A 21,179-nucleotide genomic window follows, 5' to 3' on the forward strand; every position below is an offset into this window, starting at 1 on the left:
GAGGTTATAGGGAACCAGGCAGAGGGCCTTCTCGGTGGTGGCCCCCGCCCTGTGGAACGCCCTCCCATCCGATGTCAAGGAAATAAACAACTATCTGACTTTTAGAAGACATCTGAAGGCAACCCTGTTTAGGGAAGCTTTTAATGTTTGATGTTTTATTTTATTTTTTAATATTCTGGAAACCCAGCCAGATGGGCTGGGAAGGAAAGAAAGAAAGAAAGAAAGAAAGAAAGAAAGAAAGAAAGAATATTATTAATTTCAGGAAATGTTTAACTTGTTTTTGAATGTAAAAAAAAAAAGTGTAATTAGGCACAGGAGCTCCGCTTAACCCTAGGAGCTTCTTAACGCTGCTAGATCTGCGAGTGGCCATTTACATTTCCCAGAATGTCCCAGAGTGATGCCAAACTGGGGGCACTGAGATAAATTAAGAGCATATCTTACAGTGGCTGCCTAAACAGCAGGGGTCTTAGGGGGCACTTTGCTGAAGGTCCGCTCAAACCTGAAGTCAGCCCTACCAAGGAAGGCTACGCTGCAGAGATAACATGCCCTGAGTGGACGCCATATTGTTAAAAGCTCCATTTTGCCCCACTGTGTTCAAAATCACCTTCTGTGAAACATGCGTCCGGATCCAGGTATTCTTCTGGTGCTTCCACAGGAACCTCTTCTGCCTCAGGCTTTATATCAATGGTACTGCCCTCCGACGAACTCGTATCATCCAGTTTCTTGAACAATGGGAAAGAACATCACAAACACATATATTATGAGCTGGGAGAAATGAAGAGCTCCATTTTTTAAACAACGTTGACATTCATGCCAATATGCAGCACAGGAAAGAAATAAAATAAGAATAAAACTCTTTCCCAGTCTAACCCCTGCTGAATATCGGCCCATCTTAATACGGTACATCCTTTAAGACTTTTGAAATAGACGTAAAGCAGGAAACAATTGGAAGGAGCAAATGTCTCCCAGGAACAGGGCCTGATTTAGGTTTGATGAGGCCCTAAGCTACTGAAGGTAATGGGGCCCTTTAAATGTCCAGCTGTCCTTTGTCAACAACAAATTTTCACTGTATTTTGTGTTGAATATAGGCTATATGGTAATTTATGGACCTAATAGCCATTTGTACATAACAAAATATGTACATCACAGGAGCCTACACAACACAGAACACTGTTGCTGTATGCAGGTTTTCTTTTATTTGTTTTTTATCTTCTATTTTGGAAATGTACATCCAGTTTTCCCCCTTTAATTTCTTTTGGAGGGGCCCAAGAGAGTGGGGCCCTAAGCTACAGCTTGTTTAGTTTATACGTAAATCCAGCACTGCCCAGGAAGATATTTCCCCCTTTTTAAAAGTGGAGAAACATAGGCAGACAGGTTGTGGTGTTAAGCCAAGCACACAATACAGAGGGCCTAGCATTCTGCTCCTGTGTAGAAAGCCTATGAACACATGAGGAAGTGACAGACTAGAAATAAAAAGATTTATCTCCATTACATGATACATGATGGACCTTTGGGCTGATCCAACAGGTTCTTTGTATGTTCTTATTATGAATGACTTAGTCATACATATAACCCATGAAAAGTCTGTGCCTCCTTTGTTCTCATCTTTCCAAACAAATTAAAGAGGACTTACTTTATTTGCACTGAGAAATTTGCTGGCTGCAAAGCCTCGTGCTCTGGCCAGAAGGCCAAATTTGCTTCCCTCTTGCAATGCAATGGGCCACCCAAAACAAAGGCACGAATGAGCAAGCATGGCTCCGTACCTCTTTGCTGCCATCGGGGTCGGTATCACTGCTGAAATCTTCTGTGTTGAGGTTCTCAAAGTCAGACTCACCCACAGCTATGGGGACACGGACGGTGAGGTTAGGGTTGTTGATGAAAGACATGTGGTCTTCATCAATGATGTACTTTTCCACGCTGCTGCCAATGCCACTGGTGGTGCCATTGCCGTTCTTCTGGTAATCGATCTCCCGGTTGATGTCGGCGCCGGTGTGGTTGGCGATGCAGTTCATCTTCTTGTCATACAGCTCGTCCAGTGGCTTCACTTCATCTGCCTCCCGCTGCTTGAAGTGGGTCTGCACAAACTCGTGCATTCGGATCTTGGCCCAGGCAATGCCTTTCTTGATCCGGATGACAGAGATCTGCAAGTTGTTCATCTCGCCGTCATCATCTGTCGCTGCAAGGTTGTCTGCACTGAAAGAGCTCAGCAACAAGGCCAAGAACAGATTCAATACCTGCAGAAGCAGAAAAAGGTCTGTAAGACAAGACTCCCTCTAGCCACTTTTTGCTCAGTGAATTGGCAATATCGTCCTCAAAGTGCATCCTTCTACTTGGTGGCAGTGGGCCTTGCTCTGTTGGCTCCTCCCATCCCAATTGGCTCCTCCCATCCCAGAACCATTTCCTTCCGCAGCCATTCATGCCACCTGTTTAGCTATTTATTTATGGAATGTGTATACCACTTAATTGTAAAAACCTCCAAGCAATTTGCATTATAAACAACTGCAATCATTATGTAATAATCGGTACAACAATTTGCTTATTATCTTCCCTTTTCGTTTTGTGTCATCTCTGTTAGATTGCATGCCATTATTTTAAATTGCAAAACACTGTGAATGCCTTGGCATGAATGTGATATACAGTGGGGCCCCGTAAGACGAACGCCTCGCAAGACGGAAAACCCGCTAGACGAAAGGGTTTTCCGTTTTGGAGGCGCTTCGCAAAACGAATTTCCCCATGGGCTTGCTTCGCAAGACGAAAACGTCTTGCGAGTTCCTGCGGGTTTTCCCCCCCTTTCCCCCCTTTTCCTAAGCCGCTAAGCCGCTTATTAGCTGTTCCGCTGATAAGCCGCTTAACAGCTGATCGCTAAAAGCCGCTAAACCGCTAATAGCGCTAATCCGCTAAGCTGTCAATGGGCTTGCTTCGCAAGACGAAAAAACCGCTATACGAAGAGCCTCACGGAACGGATTAATTTCGTCTTGCGAGGCACCACTGTACACATGTAGTAAATAAATAAAACATGAGCACACACAGACAGCCCTGAGCTTACAGACAGCCCTGTAGAATTCCCACGTTTGTTACAAAGAAGAAATCTGAAATGTTTTAATTAATTTGACCGCACCACATGGGCATAGCCTTGCAAGTTTTTTGTTCTAAATATGGTAGGAAAGGGTACTGGTTAAAGAATCTCAGAAAGGAACAAGGAGAGAAAGCAAACATTGAGGATTTTGACTGAGGAAAACATTTGTGCTGCAGTCATTATTCTTAATCCTGAAAGTTTCCTGAATGTGCGGTAACCCTTAGCATTGGTATGTAAAACATCTAAGCAAATAGGGAATATTAGCTGCAGAACCTGCCACGGAATAGAAACAGTGAGTTCTTGTCCCAGCCCATTACAAGACAGCCATCCACTTCCCACTCAAAAGCAACCACAGATAGATATTTACTGACCACCAGATTTCCAATGACCATCACCATCATGAAGACAATAAGGCACATGGCCTGTCCTGCCACTTCCATACAGTCCCACATGGTTTCAATCCACTCCCCACACAGTACACGGAAGACGATAAGGAAAGAGTGGAAGAAGTCGTGCATGTGCCATCGTGGAAGCTCACACTCGGGGTTGATCTTGCAGACACATTCCTTGTAACTCTTGCCAAAAAGCTGCATCCCCACCACGGCAAAGATGAAAACAATGATGGCTAGCACCAAGGTCAGGTTTCCTAAGGCACCCACCGAGTTGCCAATGATTTTAATCAACATGTTCAGGGTTGGCCAGGATTTTGCCAGCTTGAAGACCCTCAACTTGAAGATGTAAAAAAGAAAGAGAAATAGAGATAAAACAGATTTATGATCAATAAAGCAACAGTCCTGCCAATGGGAACCCAGATTTTAAAAGAGATATTGATCACAACATACCAAAGGGGCAGTGTTCATATGTGGTGGACCTGCGAAAAAGCTCAGGGATTTTGGGAAATGATGCATAATGAACTGAAGAAAATGTTAAAAGTGGTTACTCCTCAAAAACCTGAAGCTTTCCATCTAGGGATAATAGGGATGGACATCCCAAAGAGGATGATTAAACTATTTATGTACACAACAGCAGCAGCCAGAATCCTCTATGCGAAGAAATGGAAGGAAGGAGAAGTTCAAATCAAGGAAGAAACTAATGGGCTATATGCAGAAATGGCAAAATGAACAGCAAGATTAAGAGATCAAAGCGACAAACTTTTTACTGAGGAGTGGAAACCCCTTTGGGATTATCTGAGGAAATATTATAGCCAAATCAAGTCGTGATCAGGATTCGAAATTTAAACAGCAGAAGGGAGACAACAACAGTTGTAATACAGGAAATAAGTATGAGAGATATGTATGCTACATAATGCAGCAGAAAAAAAGGGGAGGGAATAAAAACATCATGAAAGTAAGGTTGGGAAGTCAAACCGTCAAGGGAAATATGTATTAAAAGTTGAAGTTAATTTGTTAAAATTTCTGAAATTTAATAAAAATTCAGTACTGTACAGTGGTACCTCCAGTTATGAACGGGATCCGTTTTGGAGGCCCAGCCTTGTCCCAAAAATTTCATAACGGGAGCAAACCCACTTCCGAGTTTGCCACGTTCACAACCCGAAGGTTACATTACCCGAAGGGGCCACTGTATATATAATAAAAGAAATACTGATCATGAACTAAACACTGAATGGGAGATTTCTAGAGGCAGAGCTGTCAATCTATGGATTTTAGCTGGAAAGTCAGGATCTGCAGATTTCCACTAGCTGACTTAAGAGCATCAGGCCATTGGTCCACCTTGTACAATATTGTCTATAGAGACTGGCAGCAGCTTTCCAAAGATTTAGAGGGGCAGGGATGTATCCCAGCCCTGCCGGGAGAAGCCAGGGACATTGAACTGGAGATCTTTTGCATGCAGAGCACAACCTCTACTACTCTACTACCCAATACCCGCTTTTCAAACGGACAGTCCCTTCATGTCCTCTTGACTAAGGCAGAAATGGTGGCAGGAACCCTGCATGTTCTTGGAGGTGCAAGCCTGACTGTGCTCTGCATTGGGCAGTTCACCCGCCACAATCACTTCCATGCTCCAACCCAATAGGATCCTACTGCTAATCCTCACTGCCATTTTTAAAGAAAACCATATGCTGAGAGTGCATTTGGGATATTAACTGCTTCCTGAAATGGACTTGTTGCTAAGGTCTGCATGGAACCTCTGCAGTCGTTGCTTGCAGCAACTAGCCTTCAGATTCTAGCTATTTAGAGGCAAATTTAGGCAGAATAAATGGCAATTGAAAGGGGATAGAAACCAACTCTTGGACACGGAACAAGTCTTTATTTGTAATACTGGCCAGTAAGGATTTGGCAATTATTCCTCTCGTGGACCTTTACTGTGGGTTCTGATATATAACATTATTTTAAAAGTTGTATCGGGTGAAAGGAGAGGAAAGACAGGAAATTGAAAAGTGCAGTAGAATAAGCAAATAGTACCAATCGGAAAGATCGCAACACCGAAAGCCCTTCCACATCTGCCAGCATCAGTTCCAGCAAACTGAGAGAGACAATAAATCCATCAAAAATGTTCCACCCTTCTTGGAAATAATAGTAGGGGTCCATTGCTATGAGCTTTAGGAACATCTCAGCTGTGAAAATTCCAGTGAAAACCTAAAAAGGGGGGAAAGGGATCAGAATGTTCAAAGGTCTCACTGAACTTGACTTAATACTTTTTGCCTTCAATTGAATTAATGAATGAACAGGCCACAGTATATCAGCAATTTGGATGAAGAGACAGTCTCCCCCCCCCTTTCTTCGTATAATCAGATTTTTTGCCCCACTGCTACTTTTTCTTAGTATTTCACTGAATTGCCGTATTTTTCACTCTATAAGACGCACCAGACCATAAGACGCACCTAGTTTTTGGAGGAGGAAAAACAAGGGAAAAAATATTCTGAATCCCTCTTGCTGTTCTGGCTTCAGCGATAGCTGTGCAGCCTGCATTTGCTCCATAAGATGCACACACATTTCCCCTTACTTTTTAGGCGGGAAAAGGTGCGTCTTATAGAGTGAAAAATACAGTACCTCAATTCCAAAACTGGCAGTGGCACCAGCTAGAGCCCCAAAACTCTAGATACTTGTGGGCAGCAATGGTTGTCTTATTTTATTTATTTAAATATTTATAAGTAGGCCTTTCTAAGTCTATCCTGATATTCAAAAGTAGCTGGCAATAATTCAAGTCACTGTTTGACTAGAGTAATCAGTTAGCCAAGGTGAATTGTCTCTTTTTTTCAAGTTGTGTTTTCTACAGATCAGTTGGATTTGTTGTGAGACATTAGCGTTACATACAGTGTTAGGTTAGGAAGAAAAGAGGGGGGGAAATGGTGAGTGGGGTTGAATCGGGGCAATGCTTCTATTCTTCTACTTAGTGCATGTGTGGGGTTTTGTGTCAGCGTCGCTTGTGTGGGTTCTCTTACTATTCGCTCATTATATTTCCTTGGTGGTGAGTGAGGCTGAGGGTGGCCTAGGGTGTGGTTGGTTGTCTTTGGTTGGCTGTAGTGAGATTTGTTTTTGTGTGCGAGGGTGTGTATTTTTGAATCAGGTTAGCCAAATTGATTCGTAGGCTGTTGGCGGATTCTTCTTGTTGTCTTCTTGGGCTGTGTATGGGATAAAAGGGAACCATACCGGGATGAAGGCATCTTCTTCTATTTGTCCCCGTGTCCATTTCAGTTTATTGGGTAGTTTTTTCTAATAAGGCTGTTTCCCATACATAAGGCTGAGTTCCCATAGGCACTGGGAACATTTTCACGCTTACCAGGTTCCCTACGGCCAAGACATGCTCAAACTGTGGGGTCATGGGATGGTGCTCCATTGCCATGAACAGAGTATTCAAAACAATACAGATCGTAATGGCTAAATCCACAAAGGGGTCGAAGACAATCAAGTTGACAATTTCTTTCAGCTTCATCCAGTATGGGTGGCACTCCCAAATAAGGAAGATGTTGGCAAATTTGTACCAGCAGGGAGGGCATTTTCTTTGGGATTCTTCTAGTTCTACAACAAAACAAGAAAGTGGGCAACTTTAACAAATTAATGTAGACACGCCCAATGAAATTTTATGCAAGGTTTAAGTCATTCTCAATTTGTTGGACCTTGCAGGCTCTTATGTTTTAGGTTTAAGAGGTGGTCACATTTCACAAACAAAAGGAATCAGGACATCTGCAGTGAGACAGGAAAACAAGCTATGCGTGAATAATTAATCTAAGAATCCATAAAATTAATATTTGGGGGTGGAGTGGAATAAAGAAAAAAATCTGTATCTTAAATCATGTATATGTTACATTTTAATCCTGACCTTCCTTCAAGGAGCTCAGGGCAGCATGCAGAGTCTGAAAAGTAGGGTCTATGCGATCTTAAGAACAACAACAAAAAAATGTAAGATGGTTTTTAAAATTAAAGCATAGGAAAAGGAAAGACAAATACTAACTTCTGAAGTGGGTAATCCCTTGAGCTAGTGGGCACAGGACCACAGCTTTCTAACGCACATACCTTCTACAAGGGTATTTGTGATTACTGTCATTATACTGTTGGTTCGGTCCTTCCTTCCATAGGATGCATTCAGCTGGTCCATTGATACCAAGAGTGACCCAGTAGCTTTCTTTTTAATCTCCACCTCAGTGGTTCCCTGCAAAATCCATTAACATCCCGTTAGTACGGCCTCTTTCATGTCTGCGTGGGAAAATGTGATGGGCTCTCAGCTGCAAAGGCATAATTTGTTTTGAGTCAAATCTTTATATATGTGGAAGATGGTGGTTTTGCCAGATAATAATAACCTGTTATAAAAAATGAGGTCTGTTCTACTTAACACCTAACTTTTTAAAGTCAGGGATATTCTGAAGCGCATTTCAAAAACTATTGCAGTGGGTGGAATTCGGGTGTAAAAGGAACTTAGATGAAAGGCTGCAGAAAGCTGATTTCACATTAATGCACAGGATAGAGACATCCTGTATAATATTTTATGAGCTCTTTATTGGATATGTTCATCTACTCTGAATTCTTCAAGTTCTGCTGCTATTCCAGCCAAATTTGGAGTCCCTGGAAATCACATTAAACAAAAAAGTTGGAAGAACATGTCTTCTGTGCCTACCTTGATTGTTCAAAAACAGCACTAGCTAATCCTTTAATATGGTTTGTCTAAAGCTGACTTTCCCTTTGGCTATTTAATTGTGACTGGTAAACATAAATAACTGAGAATCTACTCCCTTCTATGCTTCTTTGTAAATGGGAGCAGGGACAGACCTATGGAACGACAAATGCTGTTTGCTTCAATCAAGCAAAACTCAGCATTTGCTGGGTCTGAGCATATAGAGGTTTGATATAAAATATTTACTCCGTGAAAAGCCTGCATGGCTCATGTGGTCTCTCAGATGTGATGATGAAGATTAGGTGTTTCTATTGTTTAACAACAGAGTATAGCCACTGTCCCAAAGAACTATCGGATGACAGGCTTCACGCAATACAGATATGTATCTTAGGTTGCCTTTCACGCATGCGTCATGCTAAAGTTAACAGTCTGTAACATTTCCATGCTGTTAGAGGACCAAGTCTGGAAAGAGCATAGTAGACTAGCATGCTAACTAGAGAAAGTGGTAGTAACTGAAGCTGAAAGTAACTAGGAAGGGTTTCAAACATTCTTAAGGAGGGGAAAAAAAGGACTGGGAAGGAGTAGTTTCATTTAGTTTGCAAGAACCTAGAGAAAGAGGGGTTTTGTTTTTTTAAGGAAAAAAAAGCTTGGAATTTAAGGACACAGGAATAAGGCTTCCCATGTGCACTTTGGCCAAAGACGGTGATGCTATTCATAAATAACACTCACTCTGGAGCAACTTCCTTTGGCCATAAAGGGAGCAAGTGTGTTTAGGGTTGGTGGCAATGGTTTTGGCTTACAGGTGACCCTGTATCTTTTGTTTGCCTATATTCTCTGGCATAGTTCTAACCTAACTGAGCCAGTAAACCTGAACCTGGGCTGTATCAGTTCAGATTAAAAATGGAGAGGGTGCAAGATGGGGGTGCAGGAGGATTTTGATTGGTCCTGTAGGAAAAACCAAGCCTCGCCCCAGCTCCTGTTCCAGCTATTCATATATGGGGAAATTCACCTCAGGGCCTGTCACTTCACACAAACAACTATCCCCCATGGAGAAAACTACAGTCTCTTTGACATCTATGGTTAGTTTTTTTGGTAGTTAAGGGGTATTCAGTGATCTGAAGTCTCTGAAATGGTGCAGCTCAGTCACAGGTTTACGGCTTCTGACTCTGCGTGGAGAAAGTCTTGTTTCTCACTACCCTAGAAATTCCTAAACGATTTGGGTTGTGCGTGGGGTTTTTTTGTAACTTCTTTTTACACTAGAACTTGCCTTATTCATCTCGTTTCTAAAATACGGACTGAGATGTCCAAAATAAAAAGCAAGTAAACAGATAGGATATTAATATGCCGAGCAAGATTTATACAAAATTAATCCTAATTGCATGAGTGGGATTAAGAAATTTCTGGCCTAGCCCATTCATGCCCAGATGTTCCTGCACGTTTTGAAACTTCTGAGGGATTTGATTTAGCAAACAGTGTATTTGATCACTTCTCATTCCTCAAAAAGATACACAATTTTTTTCCAAGCCATTTTTTCTTAGAAGCCAGAAGAGAAAAGAGAAGGAAATATGTGAGTAGGTTAATCTGGGAAAGAAGGGAAAGTGAAGAAGATTAAGAAGCAGAGGAGCCTGGGATAAGGGTTCAGACTATAACATCTGTTGGCTAGACAAACCAAGTTTCATTCCGTCAAAGGATCCATTTTGGCGGCATACAGGAAAGCAGAGAGAAGGGTGGGCCTCCATGCCTAGACTATCTACTCATTGACTTCCTTACGCTGTCATCAGTAGCTGCCTTATCTATTTTCACCTCAGGCAGAAGCCGTCCGCTGGGTATGTTGGAGGTTGGGCCACCAATCAGGGAGACCACGCCGTTGCAGTCCACGGTGCTATTCCGCTTCATGTTCCGGCGGATGCTGGGAAAGATGCGGGACGATCTGCTCCCCTGGCTGTAGCCGCTGTAACCGCTGTAGCTGCTTTTCCTCTCGTGGCCCCGGATCGGGATGAAGAGGGAATCCCTCCGGCCCTCGCTCTCTTCCACTGTGCTGTGCTCGTCATCGGCAAATTCGTTTTCTGAACCCGGGTCGCGGAAACCTCTCTTGAAGCTGAAGATGCTGCTTTTGCTGTTGTGCCGGGAGAGATAGGGAGATCCTGGGATGCTGAGCAGCGACTGGAAGGAGAGAGGAAGCAGGAAGATGGAAGAGGAATGTGGACAGGAAGCTATAAAGCACCAGCAACAGGCAAAAACATAGAATTTACCGCGCAATCGGATGAAGAAGAAAAAAAGGGTGGTGGCGGCGAATTCTCCATCGTGAAAACGCTAGAGGTCGGTAGCAAAGGAATCAGCTGATTAGTTTCAATTAATATATGGATTTAATAGCACATGTCACCATCCACTGCTTCGTGGTCCTCATTTACCCCTTGGATCGCCCAGAGTAACCCAAACCGCCATTTACAGTGGTACCTTGGTTTACAACCATAATCTGTTCCGGAGGTCCAGTTGTAAACCAAAACAAGTTGTAACCCAAGGCGTGCTTTCGCCAATGGGGCCTCAAAGAAAAGAAAAAAGAAAAAAAAAGGGTTGTAATCCAAAAAAATGGGTTGTAATCCAAAAAAAGGGACACACACTTCCAGGTTTGACGTGGTTGTAATTCAAAATGGTTGTAATATCAAACGGTTGCAAACCAAGGTACCACTGTATGTATCTCTACATATTTAGATAGATAAAAGTCTTTGGTAGAAAATGTCTACAGTTTTGATTTGACCAATACATGTCTCTCCTCCATTAAACAAACTCTTTTCAACAAGTTTTCAGCCTCACCATCGGAACTAACTGCTCTGAACATGTCCCCTTTGGGGTATTCATGGATTGTTTAAAGAGCAATAGGGACTTCTCTAGAGCAGTTACTACTTTCTCAAGACAAAGTAACTGAACACCTTTGCTTTTTAGCAACGGCATGAAAACAAAGAGAATGTCCACCAAGAGATGCAATGACGTGGTCAGTCAGGCAACTGATTGTACCAAAATTGATCTGGAATGCATTTGATAGTTTGCAATCAAAGTTTTTCAATGGATGGTAATAGGCAATAGCCAACTAAGTTTTGCTCAGAGTAAACCCATTAGAATTAGCAGAGCAATGTTTGACCTTATGCCTAAAGGTGCACTCCTCCATTGTCTCCCAAGACAGGCAGATGCAAACAACATTAGCCATGTCTTAATTTCAGTGTGTCTACTCTGAGTATGACTAAAGTTGCATATAACCCAGTGATTTCTTTATTTTGGAGAGACTGGTGCTCGGTTTAAGCAGAGGCAGTACAAATGAAGTGGAATATGGCATTACTTCCATTCCACTTTACAGGAAAACCTGTCTTCCTGGCATTTTGAATTACATCATTCCAACTGCACCCCCTTAGTGAGGGGTAGGAATGAAGGCTGGCGGGCAGCTTTAATGCGCAGAGGCAGCTAGGACATATTGTGCCAAACGCTGATCATAGAATCATAGAGTTGGAAGAGACCACAAGGGCCATCGAGTCCAACCCCCTATATACATGGCTATATACATGATATACCCCCTATATACATGATGTATATACATGGCTGCAATATAGCATGAGAAAGACTGAAAGGATGAAAATAGTGCTATCAGGGAAGGTGAGGAAAGACTCCAGTCCAGCCATTCCTCTGACACATTCCACCCAAGACCAAGTTTTCACTCGCAGGGCCTGCAAACTGTACCTGGTTCATGATGGAAAGTTTCCGCCCCAACCTGTTGTCTGGCAAGCGGAAGACCTTCCTCCTCATGCCATCTTCCGACTCTGACTTAAACACCTTCTCAACATCTCCCTTCTCTTCTCCTTCCGACAGCTCCTTCTGCTTCCGCTTCTTCCTCCTGTTCCGCCTCTCCTTGGCACTCTTAGAGCTGAGCTTGGAGATCTCGGAAGAGCTCTGGGACATTCTTCCTCCGCCATCCTCTTCCACAGCATCTTCTGAGACTGTCCCTGCTGAAGTGGCCATGGCTGCAGCCTGCAGTGGGGAGGGGTGGTGGAGCAGGAAGGACCAAGATAACCAAATTGAAGCACCTTGCATGAATTCCTTCCAGCCTCTAAACAATGTGATTAATTAGACTCTAGCCATGGAGAGAACAGCAAACTCTCCAATTTCCAGTGGAACACAGATTGGATTATGTGTTTATTATTAGGATTACATTAGCCTGTGCTCTCTATAAAATGAGAAAGCACAATATGGTGGGGCACATTAGGGAATAACCTGAGCTTCCTCCTGTTGCTTTTTCAGCTGTTCCAACATGGCCTTGAATTCTGCCTCCTTCTGCTCCGCCTCTTCCAGTGTCGCCTGGTTTTGTTCTTCATAGGCCATGGCCACCACAGCCAAAATCAAGTTTACCAGGTAGAACGACCCAACGAAAATAACCAGGACGAAAAAGATCATGTAGGTTTTTCCCGCTGCTCGCAAAGTCTGCGAAGAAAAAGAGGTCATTGTGAGGTTTCCTATTTTGGTCGCTGACCCCAAGATTGGTTTGTGGCATGTTAGTTGTTAGAAGACCACTTGAGGTGCTGCAAACCCCATAAGGCAAGCAGAAACCCAGGGGGTGTTGAGAGAAACTTTTACCAAGCAAAGGGTAATTTGAATGAAAGTACCCCCTTCCTCCTAGGTAAAGGTAAAGGACCCCTGGATGGTTAAGTCCAGTCAAAGGTGATAATGGAGTTGCAGAGCTCATCTTGCTTTCAGGCAGAGGGAGCTGGTTTTAGACCACAGACAACTTTCTGGGTCATGTGGCCAGCATGACTATACCACTTCTGGTGCAACAGGACATCGTGATGGAAACCAGAGCACATGGAAATGCAGTTTACCTTCCTGCCACAGTGGTGCCTATTTATCTACTTGCATTGGTGTGATTTCAAACTGCTAGGTTAGCAGAAGCTGGGACAGAGCAACGGGAGCTCACTCCGTCACGGGGATTCGAACCGCCGACCTTCCGATCAGCAAGCCCAAGAGGCTCAGTGGTTTAGACCACAGTGCCACCCGTGTCCTCTTATGTGCATGTGAAGGTACGACACCTCTGCTCATGACCGATGCAGTGTCATGGCTGGCCAGCTACAGCACTACTATGTGAAATGGTGTGTCTTTTTTTCTGAATGCTCTTTGATTTTGTATGCGTTAACCATAACATCTCTCCTGTCATTGCTTTCCTAAGCTGAAAAAACTGCAATCACTTTTTGCCTTTCCTAATAGGAATCCCTTCTCTCTTTGGAATCTTTGGAAATATTGGGGTAACCAGAATGGCAGCATTTATGATGCTGCTGCAGTATGTACAGGAACATGGGAGTTCACGTATTGCTGGGCTGAAATATCTGCCCTAATTATTATTTTTGGCCCTTTGGTGGGGTAGCGTGAGGCACAAAGGGTAAGAAAAGAACAAACTACTTTTGTGGGAGGATAAAATCTATTCATAATTGGTGGCAAGGGACTCCCCATTAAGAGAAGAGTCATAATGGCTGGTACTAATTGTCCTCTGAGACAATAGTAACAATTTCCTACCTATTTGTTGGTTTGTTTATTTCCTTTATACCCCACCATTCCTCAAGGTGGAATACATGTTCCTCTTCCTGCCCATTTTATTTTCACAACAATCCCGCGAGGTAGGCTGGGTTCAGAAACTGAGACTAGCCCAAGCTCACCCAATGAGTTTCATGGCTGAGCGGAGATTTGAACCCTGGTGTTCCAACTCCTAGTCCAACGCTCTAACCACTACACCACGCTGACACTTTACCTTACAATGTAGCATTATTCCCATGGGCCTGAAGGAAGGGGGGGGGAGACAGCTGTTCCCTTTGGCCAGTTAAAGGGAAATAACTAGAAACCTCTGCCGCATCTTCTTGAAATGGTAAGCCTTCCCCCCTGCCCCACCACTCTCTGAAAATGTAAAAATTACCCAAAAAAAGAGCCCTGCAAAATATGGGGTGGGTGGTTTATGATTCCAAACTTACAACAAAGCAACACAAAGCAGTCCTTGTGTACAGAGGGAGTATCAGTTTCCTGCCTCCTTTCTCCATCTCTGTGTATCTTCTTTTTTTTTTTAAAAAAAAATAACCCACATGTTCCAATCTACAACAGGAAGGTATCATTTTAACCATTTTCGCTTTGGGTGCAAAAATGTCTAAGACCGGATATTTCAACACTGCATATAATGTTCTATCCCTTCCCTGAAAACCCAGCTGCCATACCTATGGTCCCTCCCCTTCCACTCATTTGCACTTTTGTGAGCAACACCATGCATATGTTTTCTATCCATCAGCACAGGACAAAGGGAATCTACAAAGCTATAGCGCAGGCAGATCCAGCTCCCAAGAGACTGTGATCTACTCCCAGTATAAAAAAACAGGTGGTGATTTACTCATTGTCATTGGAGGGAGGAGGAGTGTGCATGGGGTAGGTGGATTGCCCAGAGTTGTTGAGCATTTTGGGGGTGGATTGCATAGAGTTTTTAAGCTTCCCACCCCCATAACTTTTTGTACATGATAAGGATCCCGTGATCTACCAGGATCAGCTGGAGATCTACTGGTTGGACACCCCTGCTATAGCACATTGGTGTCAGGAACTGGGCAGAGGAGGAATGGCGGAGACCGCCTCCCCAACCTGACCCTTCCAGGGAGGAGGAAGATGAAGATAGTATAGATTTACAACAAGGGGTTTGAGGAAAAAAGTTGGGAAATAATGGGAGAGGAGGAGGCAGAACCAGAACAACACCTGGCTGACACGTTGTCATTAGAAAGCATCCCAGACCCTCCATCTCCCAGAACCCGGTGAGCCTTAAAAATAGGAGAGCAAAGACCTCAAAGACAAAGCACCCGTAGAAGTAATGAATGAGGAAGTGGGAGAGATGGGGGGGGTAGAGATTCACTTGAGACAACGCCATTATCCAAGAGTTAGCTGGGTTCTATAGCCTCTCTCTGCAAAGATTGACATAAAAAAGGACGGTAATAAATTTTCCTTGTCTTTATACTTTCCTGGGCAACTAGCCGGGAGCCACTGACAGCACCCTGACAATTGGGCTGGGCTTGTGTAGATGGTTCTGCATTCCCTATGTGTGTTGGTATTCTTTGTTTAGTTATGGCACACACAAACTTGCAGTCTCCTGGAGAAGGGAACACGGCCACTTTGATGCGCCTTCCATTCTGCTGCTGCCCTGTTGCTGTGAGCTAAACCATGGTTTGGCTCAGTGTGTCATCTGAACCTAGGCACGTGGTTTGCCTTGCTCCAGACACCCCACAAGCTGTAACCAAGGTTTGTTCTTGGCTTACGGCTTGTGGCTTGTACGAAGGTGACAAACCACAAACCCAGATTCGGATGACATGCAAACCATAGTTTAGCTCCCAGCAGTGGGACTGGAGAAGCAGAGCTGCTGCAGTCTCCTCTCTGGGAGGCCATACGCCTGCGTATTTGTATTAAGCCATAGTTTGGCTTAGGGTTACATTCAAGCTGAGCCAGTGCAAGGAATGCTTTGTACTCAGCCGAATCGCAGCTGCTGTTTTGATGCTAATTCATTTGATGCCAGAAAATGCTTCTGTCATTCTTCACAGGCATAATTACATACAACTGCACCTTTCGTTTTTTTTTCAGACCGCTAGGTGGCCCCTGATGCAGGCCGAAGGAGACTCTTCACACATAAGTAAAGGATAGGAGATGTAATACTTACTAACTGATACAAGTTTTCCCAGAAATCCTGAGTCATGAGGCGAAATAAGGCCAGGAAAGCCCAACTGAAGGTATCAAAGCTGGTGTAGCCATAGTTTGGATTCCTCCCTGCTTTCATGCATGTAAAGCCCTCGGGGCATTGGCTGCAGACAAGATGGAAGAAATTTAAGCTAGTTGGCATGGTAGGAGCTATTAGACCAGAAAGAGGAAGACTCACGGTGAATGCTTTTGCTGCCCCCAATTCAACAGTCTGCTTTCAGCAAGCCTGATGTTACTACTGTATTGTGTTGGTTCCTTACGTGAATTGTAAAAGTTTCTCATTTAAACTCTTTTACCTTCCATCTTTTTGTGTGTGTGTGTGTGGGGGGGGGTTATTAAAGATTTCTTGGTTTACAAAAGTATGTGCTGTGTCTCTATTTTCAAGTTACATTTTCTGCAGGCCAGTTTCATTTGTTGAGACATTAGGGTTACATTAGGAAGAAAGGGGGGGAAGAGGTGGAGGGGAGAGGGGTGAGTGGGGGTGGGGAGGGGTGGCGATGTTTCTAATTTTACTTAATGTATGTGTGGGGTTTTGTGTCAGTGTCGTTTGTGCAGATTCTCTTTGCTATTCGCTTGTGCTCCTTTGGTGGTGAGAGAAGTTGGGGTTGGCCTAGGGTGTGTCTTCTTGTTTGTGATTGGCTGTGATGAACTTAGTTTTCATGTGTGAGTGGGGTGGGTGTGTGTTTTTGAGTCAGGTTAGCCATATTGATTCGTATACTGTTGGTGGATTCTTGTTGTTGTCTTGTTGGGCTGTATATGTGATAAAGGGGAGTGATACCAGGGTGAAGGCATCTTCTTTTATTTGTCCCCATGTCAGTTTCAGTTTATTGGTTAATTTTTCTAGTAAGGCTGTTTCCCATACTATTTGGTACCATTGGTCCCTGCTTACTCCTGACAGGTCTCTCCAGTGTCTGGATATGCTGTTTCTGGCTGCTGAGAGTAGGTGGGTTATGAGTTCTTTGTGATGTGAGTGGACATTATTGTCTTTGAAGATGTTTAGTAGGGCCAATTCTGGGGTGATTTCTAATACTTGCTTAGTTAATTTACATATTTCTCATATGGCTGTTGTCCAGAATGGTTGGATTTTTGGGCACTCCCACCACATGTGGAGGTATGTGTCTGTGGAGGTGCACCCTCTCCAGCATTTTGATGAGGTTACTGGGCGTATTAGCACTAATTTTAAACTCTGTTACCTGAATTAAATGTATATTGTTGTCGGAACTTGCACTGGAAACCTTACAGTGAAAGGCAGGTCAGAAATCCCATACAGTGGTGCCTCGCAAGACGAAATTAATTCGTTCCGCAAGTCTCTTCGTCTTGCGAGTTTTTCGTCTTGCGATGCACGGTTTTCCATAGGAATGCATTGAAAATCAATTAATGCGTTCCTATGGAAACCGCCTTCCCCGACCTCTTCTGACGGGCGGCATTTTAAAATCGCCCGGGACAGCGGAGGACTTCTCCGCTGTCCGGGCGATTTAAAAGCCCCTGGGAAGGCAAGCAGGGGGGACAAAGACTTTTGCCCCCCGCCTGCCTTCAGAAGAGGTCCAGGACAGGCTTCGCGGACCTCTCCGCAAGCAGCGGGAGCGCTCCTTGCGGAGAGTTGCCAGCGCGCCCAGGCTTCGCGGCCCCGCCGCCCGGCTTCGGGACATCGTTCCGATGCCAGGCGGCGGGGGGAGGCTTTCTTGCCCCGCCGCCCGGCATCGGGACGATGCCCCGAAGCCGGGCGGCGGGGGGAGGCGTTCCTGCCCAGCCGCCCGGCATCGGGACGATGCCCCGAAGCCGGGCGGCGGGGGGAGGCTTTCCCGCCCCGAAGCCGGGCGGCGGGGGGAGGCGTTCCCGCCCCGCCGCTCGGCTTCGGGACATCGTTCCGATGCCGGGCGGCGGGGGGAGACTTTCCCGCCCCGCCGCTCGGCTTCGGGACATCGTTCCGATGCCGGGCGGCGGGGGGAGGCGTTCCCGCCTCGCCGCCCGGCATCGGGGCATCCTTCCGAAGCCCGGCGGCGGGAGGAGGTGTCCCCGCCCCGCCGCCAGGCTTCGGAGGAGGTCCGAGGACAGCGGGGAAGACGAGCTGCGCTTCCCCACTGTCCCGGAGATTTCCCTATGGGCTGTCGTCTTGCGAAGCAAGCCCATAGGGAAATTCGTCTTGCGAAGCGCCTCCAAAACGGAAAACCCTTTCGTCTAGCGGGTTTTCCGTCTTGCGAGGCGTTCGTCTTGCGGGGCACCACTGTATTAAGTAAAACAAATGTGTGATGGAAGAGTAGACTTTCTGTATGACTTCATGGATTTTCTTTACATCCATGGAATAATTTTATTACAAGAGTGATTCATTCACCCATATACAGTCCCATCTGTGCAATTCATAGGCAAGTACACAAATGTAGCACACAAATGTGAATTTCTGGAATGCTAAAACAAAACACAAACTTGAATTGAACTGGCAGCTTCCGCAGCAAAAATCAGGAGTTCGCAATAGAAGCAGTTTTGATTGCACTTGCCTCTGCATAAATACTGCATAATTGTTCTGCAAGTGTTAACCTGCATATTCTCCAGCAAACAACCACACAGCAAGGCATTCAACCAGTGTAGTTCATATATGGAATATTGCAGTTTAAGATGCACAGGAATGGGTACATCAGTCAGGATTGGTTCTGCTGGTGCATCTGTGCAGCCCTGACCTTTCATTCTGCTTTGCCCGCTTCCTTTCTGTTGGTTATAGCTGCAGCTCTGCCCTACAGGTTGAGCCACTCCTGGTATCAGCACTGACCTATCAATGCTGATGTGCTCACATGGTGGAAAATTAGGATTGTAGACACCCCTCCCCCAAGCTTGTAATACATCCTCACATTTTAATAGGCTAAAAATCAATATATGTAGGAATGATTATACCACTTTGCCTGAGTTAGGGCAGTTATAACAATCTGGATCAGGCCTAACACGTATTGTTCCCTGTTCCAACACTGAAGTCCATTGTGTGACTCTTAAGTGGACTTGGGTGAAAAAAGAAGGTAGAGTCCAAGACCTGTATCATGTATAAGCTCTGTGCACATCTGCATGTCTGCTTAATGTATGCTTTAAGTAAGATACAGTAGGCGTCTCCATTAAAAAAAAGTTAAATAGTCGGGAAGACTTAAGGTGACAAGGTACCAGGTAAACCAATTGCTATACAAATGAATTTATTTAAGTACTTTTGGAGTGTAATCCATACCTATTGACTTTTTCTCTCTTTCAAAAGTAGTTTGTCAAATTGAGAGAGACAGAGATAATCTCAATTGAGAACTTACCCTGCGTCAGAGCTGTTACCGCACAACAAAGGATCAAGAAACCCAGGTAATGTGTAAAAATTGGCTACAGAAGGTACGGGGGAGGAAGAAAAATAGAAGAAGGAGAAGAAGAGGAGGAAGAGGAAGAAGAAACAAGAGCACATCAGTTAATGTGATCCACAAGCTGGGATATTAGCATTTCACAACCACAGTACCATGAGTGCAAGGTCATTTGGGACTTTACTATTTCACAGCGCAGGTGTTTGGGTAGGGAGGGCAGTTGTCATATGATTGAATTATCCTCCCACTTTGCAGAGTATAATTCTGACACTCTGTATGCTAGCGCGATGACAACCTCTTATGTCAATTGCTACATGAGGCAGGTTTATTCTCTTACAGGGATATGGAATTTCCCCCCAAGACCAATACTTTGTAAAGTCATTATTGAGACTTTAATTTTTTAAACAAACAAACACCCTTTGCAAAACTGAACAAAAGATTATAAATATGAGAAGAAGAAGAAGAAGAGGAGGAGGAGGAGGAGTTTGGATTTGAGATCCTGCCTTACACTCCCTTTAAGGAGTCTCAAAGTGGCTAACATTCTCCTTTCCCTTCCTCCCCCACAACAAACACTCTGTAAGGTGAGTGAGGCTGAGAGACTTCAGAGAAGTGTGACTGGCCCAGGGTCACCCAGCAGTTGCATGTGGAGGAGCGGAGACGCGAACCTGGTTCCCCAGATTACGAGACTACCGCTCTTAACCACTACACCACACTGGCTCTCATGAGGCCCAATTCATAATAAATACTGGGGAGCAGTCTGCAGGACAGGTTTTTTGAACAGATAATAAAAAAGGACTCTACCCAGAACCAGGTTTTAAGTATCATGGCAAAAGCACAGGGGCTTTTCTATGAAAGGAAAAGAGGGAAGCATACAGTGCAAAAGAGAAATACTGGTCAAAATAAACACCTTTCCTCCAGAGAAGAACCATTTCTGGCTTTAGTAACATTTTAAGTCACGACGGTTAACCCAGCAAATCTCACAGCCATAATTATTTAGACAGAATTGTGCCAGGAAAAAACAGCCGCACACACTTACAAACATTGTTGGTGTATTCTTCCCAGTCAAAGCCCTTGGTGCCATTTTCCAGGTAGGTCTCATTGAGATCAATGGGCCAGATGACACACTTGTTCCTTAGATTCCCCATGAACAGCTGTAGCCCAATTAAAGCAAATACGCTGAGGCAAAACACTGTCAAAATCATCACATCTGACAGCTTCTTCACAGACTGGATCAGGGCTCCCACGATGGTCTTCAGGCCTGAGGAAAGGGAAAGCAGTCTTGGAATTCCTGCGGAATCTTAGGAAAAGTAGCTAGCTATGGGCTACATACTACATTTTCTTGACAACAAGGAGTATTTTGCTATGGTCCTCTGCCCACCCATTCCACAATAAGTCGACTGTATTGCCATCTGAACCTTATTTAGCGGATTCATACTCCTCACTATACAGGTATTGGGAATGTAAGAGGTTCATTAAACAGGGACATGTGCAGTTCCCTGGTCTGAGGGGGAGTTTTTCCTAGGTTAAGGTGAGGCTGAAGGTTGGGTTACGTTAAGGGGATAGCACACAGTTAATTCACTGTCCCTGAACACAAACATCTAGTGAAGGCAGCTAGAGTTTGTGCAACTCGCTGATTTCATATGGTACCCTCACATGAAAGGGAAAATAAGTTTTAAGAAAATGTAGAGCTGGGGAGACTCAGTCTGCATTGCTGTGTCCCCATTCTTGGAGAATTTCCCTAATATTATATACTGATAAGAACAGCCGATTCAAAATCTTTCTCCCCCCACTGTGGAGAAATTAAAAACAACACAAACCATATCCTTTTTGCAGTTGTGGAGACTTTTAAACTATTCTCTGGTGGGGCATTTTGATTTTTGTGTGTGTCTTAAAAAACGGGGAGGGTAGATCTTAGTAAAAAAAATAAAAACCAGCTGTTCCCAGTCCTAATCCTGGACTCCTGATTC

General features: G+C 44.4%; 1 protein-coding gene across 1 annotated transcript in view; it reads right to left on the minus strand.

The window, feature by feature from the left end:
• Positions 1-21,179, minus strand: part of SCN8A (sodium voltage-gated channel alpha subunit 8) — a 110,409-nt gene that overhangs the window by 36,604 nt on the left and 52,626 nt on the right. Inside the window, exons 7-18 of the mRNA XM_081850038.1 lie at positions 20,249-20,470; positions 19,174-19,237; positions 15,855-15,996; positions 12,407-12,613; positions 11,876-12,163; positions 9,950-10,309; positions 7,552-7,687; positions 6,818-7,056; positions 5,500-5,673; positions 3,448-3,804; positions 1,764-2,234; positions 605-722 (exon numbers count right to left, since the gene is read on the minus strand). Of these exons, the coding sequence (XP_081706164.1) occupies positions 605-722; positions 1,764-2,234; positions 3,448-3,804; positions 5,500-5,673; positions 6,818-7,056; positions 7,552-7,687; positions 9,950-10,309; positions 11,876-12,163; positions 12,407-12,613; positions 15,855-15,996; positions 19,174-19,237; positions 20,249-20,470 (2,778 nt within the window). The remainder of the gene's footprint in view (positions 1-604; positions 723-1,763; positions 2,235-3,447; positions 3,805-5,499; positions 5,674-6,817; positions 7,057-7,551; positions 7,688-9,949; positions 10,310-11,875; positions 12,164-12,406; positions 12,614-15,854; positions 15,997-19,173; positions 19,238-20,248; positions 20,471-21,179) is intronic.

This window comes from Podarcis erhardii, assembly GCF_964252035.2.
Source record: "Podarcis erhardii genome assembly, chromosome: 2".
NCBI classification, from domain to species: domain Eukaryota; kingdom Metazoa; phylum Chordata; class Lepidosauria; order Squamata; family Lacertidae; genus Podarcis; species Podarcis erhardii.